This window comes from Saccostrea echinata, unplaced genomic scaffold, assembly GCF_033153115.1.
Source record: "Saccostrea echinata isolate AGI-Se365-2 ecotype Australia unplaced genomic scaffold, CSIRO_AGI_Sech_v1 ptg000034l, whole genome shotgun sequence".
NCBI classification, from domain to species: domain Eukaryota; kingdom Metazoa; phylum Mollusca; class Bivalvia; order Ostreida; family Ostreidae; genus Saccostrea; species Saccostrea echinata.
The window spans coordinates 3309937-3329066 of NW_026889783.1; the positions used below are offsets into that span (position 1 = coordinate 3309937).

Below are 19130 nucleotides of genomic sequence, written 5' to 3' on the forward strand. Positions count from 1 at the left end.
ACAAAGGGCAGTTAATGCTTAATGAAACAAAGAACAACAACTATTTAATTGCATTTACTACACATTTTTATGAACCATACTCTGATATCTTAATCAAACCAGATAAAAGATACAGCTACATATAACGTTTAATGAATAATTTTGATCTATATTATGATATTTGTGTAATTACTTGTACAGGCCAGGTTAATTGATAAACACACTAATAATATGAAAATGATAACTATGTAATATTTAGATATTACATGTAACAATTAAGAAATGTTTATTAACAGGTTTTTTTGAAAAATCAAGCTTAATTATTTATTATTTCATCCCGTTTAAAAATCCATAAACACTTCATTTTAAAAAAAGTTATATTTATTTATTCATTTATGTATATAATGTTCTCTTTAAATTACTTATTTCATTTATTTATGCAATTCAAATTTTATTCATTCATTATCATTTATTTTATGGGGCAGTATTTTGCATTTAAATATGGCTCCCCCTTTTTCTCCTTTGTAAAATTTAAAGGAAATATGAAAATTTTAAAGTATCCTTTTTATTTGTTTCATAGGGAGGAAATGAATATTAAAGCAAAAGAAAACCAGTTATAAGAGAATGCAAAAAGTACCAACTTTGAAAATTAATTGTAAAAGATCTAGACATAGAATCTCAAATCGCCACATACAATCAATAGTTTTAATGTATGAACATTTATTTACATATATGTACTCTGGTGCAGGCACTTTTTCATTAAAGGTAGGCACGAGGCATCCTCCAATCAGAGGATAATTTATCCCACAATACATTGCAATTTTCCTTATATGGAAAGAATTTGGCAGCCATATTGAATTTTGGCTATCCTCCAAGAATGGATTTTTTTCATATGATGAGTACCGGTAAATGAAATGGTATGGTGTCCACACTTATGTTAAGGCCAAATGAAAAAATATGTGTGGTTCCGGTTACCCAACCGTCCCTATTTTATACCTCCGACCCTAAACTGTTTTTCAGCAATTTTCATTTTTTTTTTCCAGAATCTTCTCCAATTTCCATCATGGGCTCAGTATTAGTTTTAGTTTCAGCAATGGTGGCCTCCTTGCAAAACATCATTTCAACACATAGTGCAAGTTTTTAATAGTGTTAAATCCAATGCAAGCTAGCATGTAGGTGTCCCCTACCAATGTTGACTAGTATATTATCACGCCACATCTAAATGCCACTTGCAAAGCAGTGATAGGTACTATTTAGAAAAATTGAGAAATCATTTTGTTAAAAAAAAAAAAAAAAAAAAAAAAAAAAATCCCTACCTATTTACCCTAATCTTTTTGGAGATGTAACCAGAATCACACATATTTTTTTGTTTGGCCTAACTAGAAATCTCTGATGAGACTGTAGTTCTACTGGTGTGTACTTATAATAAAGAAAGATGTATCTTAATATAGTCAAATTGAAATCTGACCAAAACTGTAGGAGTATAATGTTTTCAAAGAATTTCACAGAATTATGTATCTTAGTCTACTTGTGTACCAAGTCTTATTAAAATTGGACAAACACTGTAAGAAGAGTAGCATTTCGAAAAAAAATTTCAAAGAAATTTCTATTTTTAGTAACCAAGGCCATCTATTGAAATCAAAAAGCATGAAATAGAATTATGTATCTGTAAAATCATCTTTGTACCAAATCTTATTGAAATCATATAAAACTATAGGAGGAGTAGCATTTTGAAAGAATTTCACAGAAATTTCTATTTTTAGTACTTTTTGGTGCATTGTTTGAAATGTGCATCATTTTGCCTTCTGTTTTAACCAAATTTCATAAAATTGCTATGCAAGCTATAAAGAAAAAAAATTGCCAAGGAAAGTAAGACCAGCTACCGGTAATTGCATCTTTACTAACAATACATTTTAATAGAGGTTATTGTCATGGCACTGATGGTCAATCATAAATCCCAAACTATATCTAAAAGGAGTCAAAAGATGAAAATCTGACAGAATGCCCCAGAATCACAAAGCAATTTTAAACTAAAGTCAGAATTTGTATATTGTTTTAGAGTTTTATTTCAGACAACACATAAAATTTGAAATGTTATTAAAAATTGTTTATTTCAATTTTCAAGTGTCAGTTTATGTTAAATATTCATTTATGAACAGCTGAAATTTTGACCTAAGTTTAAGAGGTACTGCTCCATGTTGTTGGAGTCAGGTCTCCAACATTACTTATTGCACAGGTTCTTCAACCAGTTTCTGGCCTCATCCATCTAAATGAAGTAAATTTTAGTCCATGTGGTTTTGATTATATCTCAATGTGATTTACTGGAGCTGGAGGCAATAGTTATAAATTACAAGTTTAAAGGTCAAATGTAAGAAAAACTCTATCTAATGGTACTGAAATAACCATGTCTCATTTACATACAGAGTTCAATCATAATCAAAATAGGTAACCTTCAAAAAATAACTAAAATTTTAGAATTATCTTACCATTGTAAGGGTACATTCAAGTTTAATAACACCTAAATTTTTCACGCAGTTGTTGGAATCAAAAGATACTGCAAAGATCTAAAGCAAAGTCTATGGATATGGTAACCTAATCGGAAATAACAATATGAAACTTGGTAATATCTCAGTGAGATAAGGAAAAATAAGCAAAAGAATGTCTGAAAAACATTTATTTTAGATCTGCCACATTTAGTGAGAAGGGAACTGTTTTTTCTGGGAGGTGTCTGGTACTGGGGTCTCTGTAGTTATAGTCCAGTAATCCTGGGTATTCATTACAAAAGTCTGCATACGTGTCACACAATCTGCCCCATTCCTCCATTGTGAGCGAGAAGGAGCGGTGTGTGGGGTCCACATCTGATAACTTGAAAAGTTCATCCACAAGACCTTCCATGCTAGGAGGAAACAGGTCTCTGTAAGGAAAATCATACCACTGCATAATGTTTTAATAGAAAGTGGTTGAATAAAATAATCATAACATTTCAAAAAAAACCCCACAGGGTTCACACATCAATGTCAAACAAATGATGAACTCCTTACTGTGCCCCCCTTTTGATGTACTTCTGTCGGTAGTGAAATATGGTAGCCGTGACTTTTTCCACCACTGAAAATGGTTGATTTATAAGGGGTATTCTCAAAGGTTCTAAATAAACAACTGCTGTGTGGACTTTTGGAGGTGGCACAAAAACTTTTCCTAAAGAAGATGTTGAAGAAAAAATTCTTAGTATCTGTACATTATTATTTCTGGTAACAGTAAAAAATGCTTATAGTGAACACACTTGTAATGAATTTCTGCTTACAGCGAAGTGTGTTTCATTCCCAGTGGCTCTTAATTTTTAGCGATCTTAACAGATATAACAAAGTACATTTATAACGACGGAAAATAATCCTTCCTGGCACTTCATTATTAACGTGCTTACTGTATATGTTAGTTCTGTCTAAAAATGGGCTGAGGGTGAATAAAACAAAAGGCCCAGTGCCCCAAGCTTACTGGGGACACTAAGGCCCTTCTGTTCTTCATCATTAGATTTGTTCCCCCTGGATATTTATATTTAAAACTTTGAACGTCCATTGTGGCCCCAACGTACCCCAGGGGTCAAATATTAATTCCAATGTAAAACAATGGGTAATCAAAGCTTTACATCAGAATATATAGGAAATTTTTTTAATAAAATCTTCTCAAGAACTACAAAACCATACATGTAAGCATCCTCAGGTAGTGTAGATTCAAGTTTGTTCAAATCATGAGCCCCAGGGGTAGGGAAAGGGCACAATGGTGATCAAAGTTTTACATATAGGAATATATAGGAAGAATCTTTTAAAATTTTCTTCCCAGTCATATTTATAACTTTATAAGGAAGCATCCTCTGGTAGTTAAAATCAAGTTTTGTTAGATTATGACACTCGAGGGTGAGGTCGGGGCCACAATATATGATCTAAGTTTTACGTACACTGTAGGAATAAATGGGGAAAAAATCTGTTGATGAAGAACAGAAGTGACTCAGGTGAGCAATGTTGCTCATGGGCCTCTTGTTAATCTTCATCTGGATGAACTGTACTGAGGTACAAAAAAAAAATCGATGGCCAAAGAGCCACTTGTTATTAATTTTTAAAATTTAATAATTATTCTATCTAAAATCTTCATCATATTTAATTCTTACCTGGGATACGATATCTGTAACGAACTTTGCACAAGTGCTGGCACATAATTGTCATTCTACATCTATGTGGAGAGTTTCTATTGGCCAACAGTCTTTCTGCTACTTCATGCTGAAAAGTGAGAGTCAAAGGAATACGCCCATGTTGCCATGGACCACTTCTGTTTGAAATTTGTTTCAACCACTGAAGTAATAGTCCAAGAGACACATTGAATGGCAAATTTCCAACTATGTTCATACTAGGGATATTTCGGAGCCACGGCCTTGCATAATTTGATGGAAATATACTAGCTATGTCATACTTCTGAGCATCGCCAAGATGTACATCCAGTCTGCCTCCAGAGGCTGCTTTTAAAATCTGAAACCATCACATTCACATTATTATTTTAACACTAAACATGCTAAAAAGAAAAATCGATGGTTTGAAGCTGTTTCACAAATTTATATAATTTATCTTTTATTATTTAGATATATTTCTTGAAATCAATGCATAAAATTTAATGTGTTAATTTTCAAAATTCAAGTGAATAATGATAAACTACTCGTATTCAAATTCTTCAACACTGTACCATGCCCAGTGAGAACTCAGGTTCATTGCTGATTTGTTTTAATCACAGAGAAAAATGTGTAAGAATTTAAGAAATACAGATAAATAAGAAGCTATGTAGTACATCATTTACACAGAAAATAATACCTGATTTTTGACTGAAGTTTAATTGAACTTACCTCAAGAGGTGGAATAAACCTTGGGTCCTTTTCAATTACGTGTACTTTCAATGCATCACTTTCCAGTAAAGCCCTTGTTATTCCCCCTGGCCCTGGTCCTATTTCACAAATATGAGTTCCTCTTGTCACTGATATGCACTGGACAAATTTATGACACACATTCATATCAAGAAGAAAGTTCTGAGAAAGCTTTTTTGTTGCACTCAGTTTGTACAATTTTACAATTTCAGATATTTTGGGCATGGGAGGTAATCGACTCCCCATTTTGGTGTGTTTTTAAAGCCTGTAAAACAAGAAAAAACAATCATGAAATTTTTTTGTTTTTTTGTTTTGTTTGTTTGTGTTTTTTTTTTTTTTTGACAGAAAGGAATGTTGGATTCTTCCCCCACCCCCTTTGCCATTACCTGAGTATGATGTTAAAAATACATTGAAATGTATTGTTTAGAACATGTTAGGCATTCTTGTATATCTTCTAAGCAACAATGTAATTAACATATCAGTAAAAAGACTTGTATCATGAAAACATGTCATTGTAGAGTTGGACAGTTTTATGCAGATAAAAACATAGAAAAAAAAACTTTAGTACTTCAACCTGTGTCTGAAGATTTTATTTATAAAGAACTGAAAAACCTGAATGTAAACAAAAGTACTGGTTTAGATAATATACCAGCAAGGTTTTTAAAAGATGGTGCTTTTTATATCAAGGAACCTATTATGTCCATTGTAAATAAATCTATAATCACCGGTACCGTACCAGAAGACTTTAAAATGGCGAGAGTCAAACCTCTCTTCAAAAAAGGAAATTCCCTTGAAGTCGGAAATTACAGGCCAGTCAGTATACTGTGTATAGTGTCAAAAATTTCGGAAAAATGTGTTCATGTTCAACTTTTAGATTTTTTAAACAATAATCACTTGTTGTATTCATACCAATCAGGTTTTAGAAATAAATTTTCAACAGATACTTGTTTAATACACATGTTAGATTTTATTAAAAGTAATACATCTAAAGGGCTTTTTACAGGTATGGTAATGTTAGATTTACAAAAAGCTTTTGATACTGTTGACCATACAATTTTATGTGATAAGTTAGAAGTTTTAGGAGTTTTATCCACTGCGTGATTCAAATCTTATCTGTCCTGTAGACAGCAACAAGTCCATGTCAACAACATTTCATCAGATTTTAATTCGATAAACTGTGGTGTTCCTCAGGGAAGTATTTTAGGACCTCTTTTATTTTTAATCTATGTAAACGATATGGCTGTCAGTATTGATGATGACTGTAAATTAATTTTATATGCTGATGATAGTGCTATTTTTTATGCACACAAAGATCCTGCTATTATTGCTCATAAACTGGGCAGTGTTCTGGATAAATGTTCTTCATGGTTAGTTGATAATAGATTGTCACTTCACTTAGGTAAGACAGAATCTATTTTATTTGGTCCTCCGAGAAAGCTTAAAAATATCACAGATTTTAAAATTTTGTGCAATGGTCATGTTATTATAGGTTCTGAAAGCGTTAAATATTTAGGAATCTGTATTGACAAGTTTCTTTCATGTGAAAATATTGTATTAAGCATTATACAAAAAGTTAATGCCAGACTTAAATTTTTATATAGAAATGCATCTTGTCTTAGTACACAGTCTAGAAAGACCCTATGTTCTGCCTTGATACAGTGTTACTTTGACTATGCCTGTTCTTCTTGGTATTGCGGAATAAATAAGCAACTTAAACACAGATTACAAGTTACCCAGAACAAAGTAGTAAGGTTCATTTTAAACCTTGGTCCAAGAGAGAGTATTTCTAGTAATATTTTAGACTCTCTGAATATGTTAAGAGTGGAAGATAGAGTTAAACAATTAAGATTAAACCATGTTTTTAATATATATCATGGAAATGCACCAGCTTATCTCCATGATCATTTTGTGCTGAATAATAATATAACAAGAAGTGCAACTAATAAGAATTTTCATGTACCTAAGATAAAAGGGAAAGAGTCTACATGTTTTTTCTATAATGCTATTAAAGACTGGAATGCATTGCCACGTGAGATCAAGGAGATGAGTACTAAACAAAAATTTAAGAAAGCTGTAAGATCTTTTTTATCTAAAAATGCTAGTGATACTACGTGAAGGCTTGTCTAATTTTATTTCTATTTAATTTTATTTTAGTTTTATAAGCATTATTGTGATAATTTTTAAGGAAAATGTGTAATGAGAAACATGTCATTTTTCAAAGCATTATGCTATATTCATTTAAGTACCCTGCCTAAATTCCATTATTAATGTAATTTTTTTGTTACTAACATATTTGTAATTTAAGGACCCCATTGGAAATAAGCTTTTTTAAAAAGGCTTTTATGGGCTATCCTTAGGTAATACCTATCATCTGTATGTCATGTAATTTATATAATAATACATGTATATGCTCAATTAGATCTTTATTAAGTAGCATAGTGCTGAGATAATGTCTGTTTTTTTTTCTATTAGTGGGCTAATCTGTAATGTTTTAATTGTGTGTTATCATGACATTCTGTGATAATTTTACCTGAATAAAATGAAATGAAATGAAAAAAGATATGACATTTGACCAACATAAGACACACAACTCATATTCCTTACCCCCTTGGCAGGACTTTCACCTGTAAGTCCAGCAGTAGTCAATGATATCAAATGCAACAGGAAAGGAGAAAACTCATGGCCAGAATTAAACGTTTGAATTAAAATTACAGGACGATTAAAAAAAGTGTTGCAAACCGTAAATGACGGCATCTTAGCATCCAAACATTCGAGACATATTTCCAAGGTAATAACAGTGTTACCTATCATAATTTTGCGAGCACTCTGTCAAGGAGATGTTCTTCTACTAATCTCTTTAACCTAAACCCCATCATTAGTGTTTTATATGCCGTAATCAGACAATTTATTAAGAGGATACATAAAATTTTCTCTATTGACTGCTTTGAAGGAGGTTTTGGAGTTCGCAGATCTGTTTCTCTTTATCTGATTGGTTAACAGTGATACAGTTTAAATAAGAAGAACATCTCCAAGACTGAGTGCTTGAATAATTATGATAGGTAACACTGTTACCTTGGAAATATGTCTCGAAGCAGGGAACCCCCTGTTTGTTTACAATGTTGTTTCTTACCTTGTGTATTTTTATTATACAGTACAAGGCCATTCTCTAAACGTAAGAAGAAGTACAATCTGCTTGCATAGAATGACATATGGATGTGATTGACTGGGAAATTTTATATTTATTGAGAAATTATAAGCTCTTACATTTTTTTCTAATTAAGGGGGGTGGGGGGGGGGGGGTGGGGGCTATGGATCCACACTTTTGGCGCCTGTGTTTTGAGTCACTGAAATGTTTTTCTGATCTGACAAATAATTTCAAATGAAATGGTAATTTTTCAACCATACCAAATCATTCAGTCATATCAATTACCATTGTAGATGCATTGCTGCATGCTACTCCCTTTTGAGAAGTGAACATTTGGATGCCTGTACAGTTGTCCGTTTGCCCTATTTATATTGCAGAAAGTTGAATAATGAACCAATGGATTTTTTTCCAATAAATTATACATGTATGTACATTGGTACATAAATTGCACATGGAAGACAACAGACGTATGCATATGGTCAGACGTTTGCATATGGTCACACTAAAACCTGTCCTTTCAAAGACCCGGCAGACCAACAGAAATTCGGTAAATGTTTAAGTTTTATATTACTATATTTTAAGTTAAAAATATAGAAATATATTATAATTTTCGAAGAAAATTATCAATCTTCAAAGGTAAAACCTTGCTCATCCGCTGCTCAGCTCCATAATGGGCCTATTAACATCTCAGTCCTTTAATTGTTTTCAAAACATAATGCAGATTGTAAAAAAAAACACGGATATGAACCTCCAAATTACAGTGACATAATTAAACCAATCAAGCATGTAAAAAGCATTAATATCAAATTTGAATTATTTAATTAATATTAAATTTAAAAAAAAATTACTGTAGCAACATTTGAAAACAAGATGTGTTTGTGAAACACTTTTGCCCCCGTATGGCAGCTTATGGCAAAGGTTAAAGTAAAGTTTCTCAAAAGCAAGTCAAATCCAGGCCAAAAGATGAAAAATGTTGGTGCACAAAGAAAGGTCTTGTCTCGAGGAATATACCTGTGAAATTTGAAAGCCCAACCTGCAACTGTTCAAAAGTTATGGCAAAGGTTAAAGTTTTTTAAAAGTAAGTAAAACGTCAAGGTCAAAGTTGTTGGTATCCATGTGTGAAGTATGAAAGCCCTAGCACCAACCATTCCAAAGTGGTTGGTATCGAAAGGAAGGTGATGTCACAAGGATTGCATATGTGAAGTATGAAAGCCCTAACATCAACCATTCAAAAGTTATGGCCAAGGTTAAAGTTTTTCAAAAGTAGGTCAAACTTCTAGGTCAAGGTCAAAAGGTCAAAGTGGTTGGTGTCTAAAGGAAGGTCTTGTCACAAGGATTACATATGTGAAGTATGAAAGCCCTAGCTCCAACTGTTCAAAAGTTAATAACCAGAGGAAGGTCTTGTCACAAGAAATCAGGGTTGGCCGGGAAATACCAGTGGAGGGAATTACCAGTGGTAAATACCAGTATTTCCCGTCCTGGGAAATACTACAAATTTTCTCTAAACTGGGAAATATTGGGAAATACTGGGAAATACTAAGTTATTAGAGTTTTTTATTTCTCTAATTCATTCAATCTTATACAAAATTTAAAAATAAAATAAACATAAAAACAGAAAATGAATAATATGGAATATGTATCAAATTGCTATATAACATATTCAGAATGTATCACCTACTCCAGGTCCCATACCCAAAAGCATTCTGAAACATTTCCCTGGCTGTACAAAAACTGAAGTTTTTCAATTCAAGTTTCTTTTCAGTTTTGTAAAATTATGAAGTTTATTAATTATAAATCCAAGAACAACAACAAAAAAAAAACTTGTTTTCATCCTTCTATAAACACTGTAGTTATTACAAACAATCATGTTGTTTTAACAAATTGTTCTGGACAGTTTTGTGCTCCTGTTTTGAGAGATAACTAGTGCTAATTGTAACGGGAACCGTTACAGATGTTCCCCAAACGGCTCCCCAATCCCTTGTGATGCCCCATTCCCTACAAGCTTCAATAAATTAGACAATACTTTTGTAATATAGATGTACACTTTATTTTTAAGGGTATTTCATTGGAAAACTACTCCGATATAGCCATATGGGTATGAGCCAATCTAATAGCTACATTTTTTACATTAATTATCTTATAGTGTCTCACAATACATACATTTGTTTTAAATATTAAAGAATTTCATTGAAAAATAAGAGAGATGTAACCCTTTAAGTATTAGCCAATCAAAATTCAGCATACGCGCATGCATGGCCTTGCATTCAATTTTGATAGTATCATAATGTAGGAGCTCTATGTGCCTATCCATGTCTTAAATTTCATCCTGTTTTGTTAAAAACCAAGGGAGTTAAAGACATTTAAAGTTTCAACCAATCAGTTTGCAGCACACCTGCATGCGCGTGTTTTCAAGAAATTTCCTATATAACATGTTGTAGCACCTTATAATATATACTTATATTCTAAATTTCAAAGTATTTTGTCAAAAACAAGGAAATTATTGAGATTTTTGTATCAGCCAATCAGAGAAGAGCGCACATGCATGTGCGTGAGTTCACGCTAATTTGACCATGTTGTCTTGTCTAGACTACTAATATATCTTTATATTTTGAGTTTCAAAGCAATTGATCAAGAAATATAAAAGTTACGGCTTCATCAAGTATATCAGTCATTTCACTCATTGCACGCGTGCGCACGTGCATGCATGTGCGCGCAAAATGACCTTCGTTCCACACACCTACACAACATGCCTATCAACCCTAAAAAGGTTTCATGTCAATCGGATGAGTGGTTCTATGAGAACACTCCCGGACAAAAAAGTACCGGAGAAGAAAGTAGAAAAAAAGAATAATAACTAGTGCTAATTGTAACGGGAACCGTTACAGATGTTCCCCAAACGGCTCCCCAATCCCTTATGATGCCTCATTCCCTACAAGCTTCAATAAATTAGACAATACTTTTGTAATATAGATGTACACTTTATTTTAAAGGGTATTTCATTGGAAAACTACTCCGATATAGCCATGTGGGTATTAGCCAATCAAATTTCAGCGCATGTGCTTGCACATGTTTTCTATATTTTTCACATTAATTTTCTTATAGTGTCTCACAATACATACAGTTGTGTTAAATATTAAAGAATTTCATTGAAAAATAAGAGAGATGTAACCCTTTAAGTATTAGCCAATCAGAATTCAGCATACGCGCATGCATGGCCTTGCATTCAATTTTGATAGTATCATAATGTAGGAGCTCTATGTGCCTATCCATGTCGTAAATTTCATCCTGTTTTGTTGAAAACCAAGGGAGTTATAGACATTTAAAGTTTCAACCAATCAGATTGCAGCACACCTGCATGCGCGTGTTTTCAAGAAATGTCCGATATAACATGTTGTAGCACCTTATAATATATACTTATATTCTAAATTTCAAAGTATTTTGTCAAAAAACAAGGAAATTATTGAGATTTTTGTATCAGCCAATCAGAGAAGAGCGCACGTGCATGCGCGTGAGTTCACGCTAGTTTGACCATGTTATCTTGTCTAGACTACTAATGTATCTTTATATTTTGAGTTTCAAAGCGTTTCATCAAGAAATATAAAAGTTACGGCTTCATCAAGTATATCAGTTATTTCACTCATTGCACGCGCGCGCACGTGCATGCATGTGAGCGCAAAATGACCTTCGTTCCGAACACCTATACAACATGCCTATTAACCCTAAAAAGGTTTCATGTCAATCGGATGAGTGGTTCTATGAGAACACTCCCGGACAAAAAAGTACCGGAGAAGAAAGTAGAAAAAAAGAATAATAATAATAACTAGAAACTCATTGCGAGCAATGAGAGGTCTTCCGTCCGATTCTGAAAATAAAAACGAAAATTCAAGCTGCAAAAGTGATAAAAGAAATTCAGACACTCTAGAGATTTAACTCTGGTCGTCAGCGTGAAAATCCAACTTGCTAACCATTAACCATTCACTTTTTTGCATCACTTCCTGTCACGACCGGAAGTAACGGCGACACACGATTTTCATACGATGCAAATAAACTAATGACGGACTATCAGTCCTGAAAGTTTCAGACTTCAGTCTTTTATTGTTGCCGAGCAATTGTGAGAACAAATTCTAATTTTGAGGACAGGAAAACACGCGACCGGAAGTGAATTTTATAAAAAATCTCTAACGTGTCTCTAGACATTGTAGTATCTACGACATGTATTAAAACATTTCAATTCTTTTTCTATAAGCGATATTTATGAGAAAGATAAATATCGAAATATCGTATTTTATCTCCTAAAACCGGAAGTTGACGTTTTTGTTCCCGGAGGAGTTTAACATATTGCAAAACAGCGAAAGAGATGCAAGAAGGTGATGCAAGTTTTAATTTAAACAAGAAAAGTTGAATTTTTTGATTTTTTTTATCACTTCCTGTGACGACCGGAAGTGACGGCTGACAGTTTAACCCAAATGATTTTGCCTACTCTTCAAGGACTATTACTCATATAAGTTTGTTGTCTTAATCTCTTACCGTTTCTGAGATCTCGCTCAGATATTTTCTCACTTTGAAGACAGAAAAAACACGCGACCGGAAGTGAATTTTGCAAAGGTATTTGACGTTACTCTAGACATTTGCAATCTAAATGACATATCTAAAAATCATTTCAAATACTTTACCTATAAAAGATATTTATGGGAAAGTAAAATACTCAAATTATGGAGTTTTTCTCTTATAACCGGAAGTTGTCGTTTTTGTTTCCGGTAGGACCAACATATTTCGAAACTGCAAAAGAATTGCAATAATGTGATGCAAGATTTGATTAAAAAAAGAAAAGTTGAAAATTTCGATTTTTTTGAACACTTCCGGTGACGACCGGAAGTACTGACGGCAAAAACCAAGGTAATTTCGAACATCTAGAAGTCATGGTCTATCCTCTCTAACAAGTCTCCAGTTCATATCTTTAGCCGTTTCTTAGATCCTTCGAGGACAAAATTTCATTTTAAAATCAGGAAATTATCCATAACTTGGCACTGGAACCGAATTTACCAAAAAACGGAATTTTATATAAACTTCATATAAAGACCTTTTATCCCTGAAAATTTCAAAGAAATTCATTGAACAGTTTTCGAGAAATCGCGTGCACAAAATTTTGTCTAAAAAAAAAAGAATAATAATAATAATAATAATAATAAGAAACAATAGAATCACTATAAGGTCTTCCGTGGAGACGGAAGACCTTAACTAGAAACTCATTGCGAGCAATGAGAGGTCTTCCGTCCGATTTTGAAAGTAAAAATGTAAATTCAAGCTGAAAAGGTGATAAAAGAAATTCAGACACTTTGGAGATTTAACCCTAGTTGTCAGGGTGAAAATCCAACGTGCTAACTATTAACCATTCACTTTTTTTGCATCACTTCCTGTCACGACCAGAAGTAACGGCGATACAAGATTTCCTCGTGATTCAAATAAACTGATGAATGACTATCAGTTCTGAAAGTTTTAGACTTCAGTCGTTTACTGTTGCCGAGCAATTTCTAATTCTGAGGACAGGTAAACACGCGACCGGAAGTGAATTTTATAAAAAATCTCTGACGTTTTTCTATACATTTGCAGTATCTACAAAATGCATAAAAACATTTCAAGTACTTTATCGATAAGCAATATTTATGAGAAGGTTAAATATCGAAGTAACGTAGCTTATCACCTAAAACCGGAAGTTGATGTTTTTGTTTCCGGTGGAATCTAACGTTTCAAAACAGCGAAAGAGATGCAATAAAGTGATGCAAACTTTAATTTAAAAAAGAAAAGTTAAAATTTTTGATTTCTTTGATCACTTCCTGTGACGACCGGAAGTTACGACGGACGCGTTTACCAAAATGGTTTTGCCTACTCCTCAAGGTCTGCTATTCATAAGAATTTGGTGTTTTAATCTTTTACCTGTTTTTGAGATCTCACTCAGACAATTTTTCATTTTGAGGACAGAAAAACACGCGACCGGAAGTGAATTTCTGAAAGATATTTAAGTTTACTCTAGACCTTTGCAGTCTGAATAACATATTTAAAATTCATTTCCAATACGTTATCTATAAAGAATATTTATAGGAAAGTAAAATACTCAAATTTTGTAGTTTTTCTCTTATAACTGGAAGTTGACGTTTTTGTTTCCGGTGGGACCAACATCTTTCGAATCTGCGAAAAAGATGCAATAAAGTGATGCAATCTTTAAATAAAAAAGAAAAGTTGAAATTTTCGATTTCTTTGATCACTTCCTGTGACGACCGGAAGTGACGGTTGACGCTCTGAACCCAAATGGTTTTTGCTACACCTTAAGGTCTGTTACTCATATAAGTCTGGTGTCTTAATCTCTTACCGTTTCCGAGATCTTGCTCAGACAACTTCTCATTTTGAGGACAGAAAAACACGCGACCGGAAGTGAATTTTTGAAAGATATTTGAGGTTACTCTAGACATTATCTGTCTGAATAACATGTTTAAAATTCATTCCAAATACTTTATCTACAATAGATATTAATGGGAAAGAAAAATACTCAAATTATGTCGTTTTTCTCTTATAACCGGAAGTTGACGTTTTTGTTTCCGGTGGGACCAACATATTTCAAAACTACAAAAGAGATGCAATAAAATGATGTAAGAATTGATTTAAAAAAGGAAAGTTGAAATTTAACGATTTCTTTGATCACTTCCGTAAGCGACCGGAAGTGCCGACGACAGACGAAAAGGTGCCCTCTCCAATCTAAAAGTCAAGTTCTATCATCTCTAACAAGTCTCCAGTTAATATCTTAAGCCATTCTCGAGAACACTCGCGGACAAAATTGCATTTTAAAATCAGAAAATTGTCCATAACTTGGCACTGGAACCGAGTTTACCAAAAAACGGAATTTTATATAAAATTCATATAAAGACCTTTTATCCCTGAAAATTTCAAGGAAATTCATTGAATAGTTTTCGAGAAATCGCGTGCACAAAATTTTGTCTAAAAAAAAAAGAATAATAATAATAATAATAATAATAAGAAACAATAGAATCACTATAAGGTCTTCCGTGGAGACGGAAGACCTTAATAATAATAATAATAATAAGAAACAGAGTAAAAACAATATGTTCCCAAACTTCGTTTGGGGAACATAATAATAACTAGAAACTCATTGCGAGCAATGAGAGGTCTTCCGTCCGATTTTGAAAATAAAAACGTAAATTCAATCTCAAAGGGTGATAAAAGAAATTCAGACACTCTGGAGATTTAACCCTTGTCGCCAGCGTGAAAATCCAATGTGCTAACCATTAACCATTCACTTTTTTACATCACTTCCTGTCACGACCGGAAGTAACGGCGATACAAGATTTCCTCGCGATTCAAATAAACTGATGACTGACTATCAGTCCTGAAAGTTCTAGACTTCAGTCTTTTACTGTTGCCGAGTAATATTGTGAGAACAAATTCTAATTTTGAGGACAGGTAAACAAACGACCGGAAGTGAATTTTATAAAAAAAAATCTCTGACGTTTCTCTAGACATTTGCAGTATCTACAAAATGCATAAAAACATTTCAAGTTCTTTATTGATAAGCAATATTTATGAGAAAATTAAATATCGAAATAACGTAGTTTATCTCCTAAAACCGAAAGTTGACGTTTTTGTTTCCGGTAGAATCTAACATATTTCAAAACAGCGAAAGAGATGCAATAAAGTGATGCAAATTTTAATTTAAAAAAGAAAAGATAAAATTTTTGATTTCTTTGATCACTTCCTGTGACGACCGGAAGTTACGACTGACGCGTTTACCCAAAATGGTTTTGCCTACTCCTCAAGGTCTGTTACTTGTAAAAATTTGGTGTTTTAATCTTTTACTTGTTTTTGAGATCTCACTCAGACAATTTTTCATTTTGAGGACAGAAAAACACGCAACCGGAAGTGAATTTTTGAAAGATATTTGAGGTTACTCTAGACCTTTGCAGTCTGAATAACATATTTAAAATTCATTTCAAATACATTATCTATAAAGAATATTTATAGGAAAGTAAAATACTCAAATTATGTAGTTTTTCTCTGATAACCGGAAGTTGTCGTTTTTGTTTCCGATGGCACAAACATCTTTCGAATCTGCGAAAAAGATGCAATAAAGTGATGCAATTTTTAATTAAAAAAAAGAAAAGTTGAAATTTTCGATTTCTTTGATCACTTCCTGTGACGACCGGAAGTGACGGCTGATGCTCTGAACCCAAGTGGTTTTGGCTACATCTTAAGGTCTGTTGCTCATATAAGTCTGACGTCTTAATCTCTTACCGTTTCCGAGATCTTGCTAAGACAACTTCTCATTTTGAGGACAGAAAAACACGCGACCGGAAGTGAATTTTACAAAGATATTTGAAGATACTCTAGACATTTGCTGTCTGAATAACATATTTAAAATTCATTCCAAATACTTTATCTACAAAAGATGTTAATGGGAAAGAAAACTACTCAAATTATGTAGTTTTTCTCTTATAACCGGAAGTTGACGTTTTTGTTTCCGGTGGGACCAACATATTTCGAAACTACAAAAGAGATGCAATAATGTAATGTAAGTATTGATTTAAAAAAGGAAAGTTGAAATTTAACGATTTCTTTGATCACTTCCGTAAGCGACCGGAAGTACTGACGACGAACGAAAAAGCAATTTTGCAAATCTAGAAGTCGTATCCTATCATCTCTAACAAGTCTCCAGTTTATATCTTTAGCCGTTTCTTAGATCCTTCGAGGACAAAATTTCATTTTAAAATCAGGAAATTATCCATAACTTGGCACTGGAACCGAATTTACCAAAAAACGGAATTTTATATAAAATTCATATAAAGACCTTTTATCCCTGAAAATTTCAAAGAAATTCATTGAATAGTTTTCGAGAAATCGCGTGCACAAAATTTTGTCTAAAAAAAAAAGAATAATAATAATAAGAAACAATAGAATCACTATAAGGTCTTCCGTGAAGACGGAAGACCTTAATAATAATAATAATAAGAAACAGAGTAAAAACAATATGTTCCCAAACTTCGTTTGGGGAACATAATTACCTTGAGTAAAACTAAAGGCTTCTTCTCAGATTTGATATTCATACCATACTCTACATTTAATAATGTTCTTAGATCCTTCTTTAGTTACATAAAAACCCAATTGGGATCTTTGTGTTCATTCCATGGACCTTTATAGACTACATCTGACTCAAGCACTCATGATTGGTATATGAATATACTGTGTTATGATTACATGTATATAAAATGAATTACTTGGAAACTAGAATTTTTTAAATCGGGAACAGTGATACAAGGTAGATATCTTAGCCAATAAGGTGTACTACATGTCAATATGAATGAAATATGTACCTATTTCTTATTTCCAAGTATTTCCCGGGAAATACCAGTAATTCCCGGTAATTACCAGTATTTCCCACCGTCCTGGGAAATAAGAGTATTTCCCAGTTTTTTGCCAACCCTGTAAGGAATACACATGTGAAGTTTGAAACCCCAAGCACCAACTGTTCAGAAGTTATGGCCAAGGTTAAAGTCTCATAAAATTTTGTTAAAGTGGGTCAAACTCCAAGGTCAAGGTCAAAAGGTCAAATATGATGGTACCCAAAGAAAGGTCTTGTCACAAGAAATACACATGTGAAATATGAAAGTCATAGCTCCAACCAATCAAAAGTTATGGTCAAGGTTAAAGTTGACAACAGACAGACAGACAAACAGATAAACAAACAAACAGATAAACAGACAAACAGACAGACAGGACAAAAACAATATACCCCCGGGATCTTTTGATCCGGGGGCATAAAAAACACCAAGTCGTAAAATATTGAATTAAATTAATAATCAATGTTAATATTTGCTATATACTGTATATATATTAGGGTGAACGAGATATAGGGCGAACAAGATATAGAGCAAACAAGACTTATGCAGGTCCAGTACAATCAGTATATTTAGCTACATAGCTAAAATTACCTACCATAGCTTTATTTATCTACCTCAGGTAGCTTTATTTAGCTATTTCAAGACAACTTTTCATAATTTTGCTTTTTATTTTAAAAAGACAAAAAGTCGCAAGAATATGTCTACTAATATATATTCTAGGTATTATTTAAAAAGCAGTCTAAAGCAGAGATAGTTTTAACATTGCTGCGTTTGAACACTTTGAAGGAAAATATGTATTTCCATTGTTTGAGCAACTGTACACTACTTTGTGTGCGATGAGGCGTGGATAAGTATGATTACTTCACATTGTGCTGGTGTTAACCAAAACTGGTTTTCTTTGTTATTTCACTCAAGAAGTAACTGTTAGGTCACAAATTAACTGTTGAATATAGCCCAAAAACTTTTAGAACTTTGATTTCAATTGCGCAGAAAAAGACACATCTCCAAGAGTGATTTTTTCATGAATTGTTTTCAGATGAGTTCAAAGTTGAAAATTATCACTGCATCAAAGTGCAATTTTTGCACTTTCTGGGAAAAATGCTAATGTAAGAAATAAGTTTGATTTAGTAGCTAAATAAAGCTACTTCAGGTAGGTAAATAAAGCTATGTAGGTTATTCAAGCTACGTAGCTAAATCTAGTGATTGTACCAGACCTGTTATGGCGAACGGACCCTGCGCGAACAGACTCATGCGAACAGGTAGATAGGGCGAACGTACCCGATACCTGCCTGTACACTTCTCTATGAGAATGACTCACAGGCATTTGTTTCGTATATCTGAATACAATACAAGTACCAACACTGACAAATGCCTGTGGAATGACTCCCAACAAAATCTTTGATGTCATGTCATGATCAATAAAATTTGACATTGCATACATTGTGGTTTTAATTAATTAAGTTTCTACTTACTTTTTTCCTTAATTTATATACAATTTTTTCAAAAAAGAGTTATAATCATGCCTTTTTTCACTGTTTTTGACACACAGTGTGACGCAGTCACACATTGTTTTTTACCGGAAATTATTTTACGCTCAATAATTTTAGAATTGAAAAAAATTCCGGATTGTTGGTTCCGGAATATGAGGATTTTATTTTTGGTTTTATCCAAGATGGTTGCAACTGTGCGCCAAATTTTG

General features: G+C 33.0%; 1 protein-coding gene across 2 annotated transcripts; it reads right to left on the bottom strand.

Moving 5' to 3' along the window:
- Positions 1 to 2638: 2638 nt before the first annotated feature.
- On the bottom strand, positions 2639 to 18990 carry LOC133199387 (dimethyladenosine transferase 1, mitochondrial-like). 2 transcript variants are annotated; one of them, XM_061335191.1, is made up of 5 exons: positions 18904 to 18990; positions 4865 to 5147; positions 4142 to 4496; positions 3021 to 3174; positions 2639 to 2893 (listed from the first exon to the last, which is right to left on the bottom strand). In XM_061335191.1, the coding sequence occupies exons 2-5, from the start codon at positions 5126 to 5128 to the stop codon at positions 2653 to 2655; spliced, it is 1014 nt and encodes a 337-aa protein (XP_061191175.1). In that variant the 5' UTR covers positions 5129 to 5147; positions 18904 to 18990; the 3' UTR covers positions 2639 to 2652. The 2 variants fall into 2 exon arrangements, with proteins under 2 accessions (XP_061191175.1, XP_061191176.1); XM_061335192.1 differs by lacking the exon at positions 18904 to 18990 and adding an exon at positions 7487 to 7501.
- Positions 18991 to 19130: the final 140 nt, after the last annotated feature.

Excerpts from the sequence above, each read along its gene's own strand:
- LOC133199387 (XM_061335191.1), bottom strand. The coding sequence starts at position 5,128 with ATGGGGAGTCGATTACCTCCCATGCCCAAAATATCTGAAATTGTAAAA. Across the intron at positions 3,175-4,141 it reads TTACAGATATCGTATCCCAG|GAAAAGTTTTTGTGCCACCT; the intron begins GTAAGAATTAAA and ends CATCTTCTTTAG. Across the intron at positions 2,894-3,020 it reads TACATCAAAAGGGGGGCACA|AGACCTGTTTCCTCCTAGCA; the intron begins GTAAGGAGTTCA and ends TTTTCCTTACAG.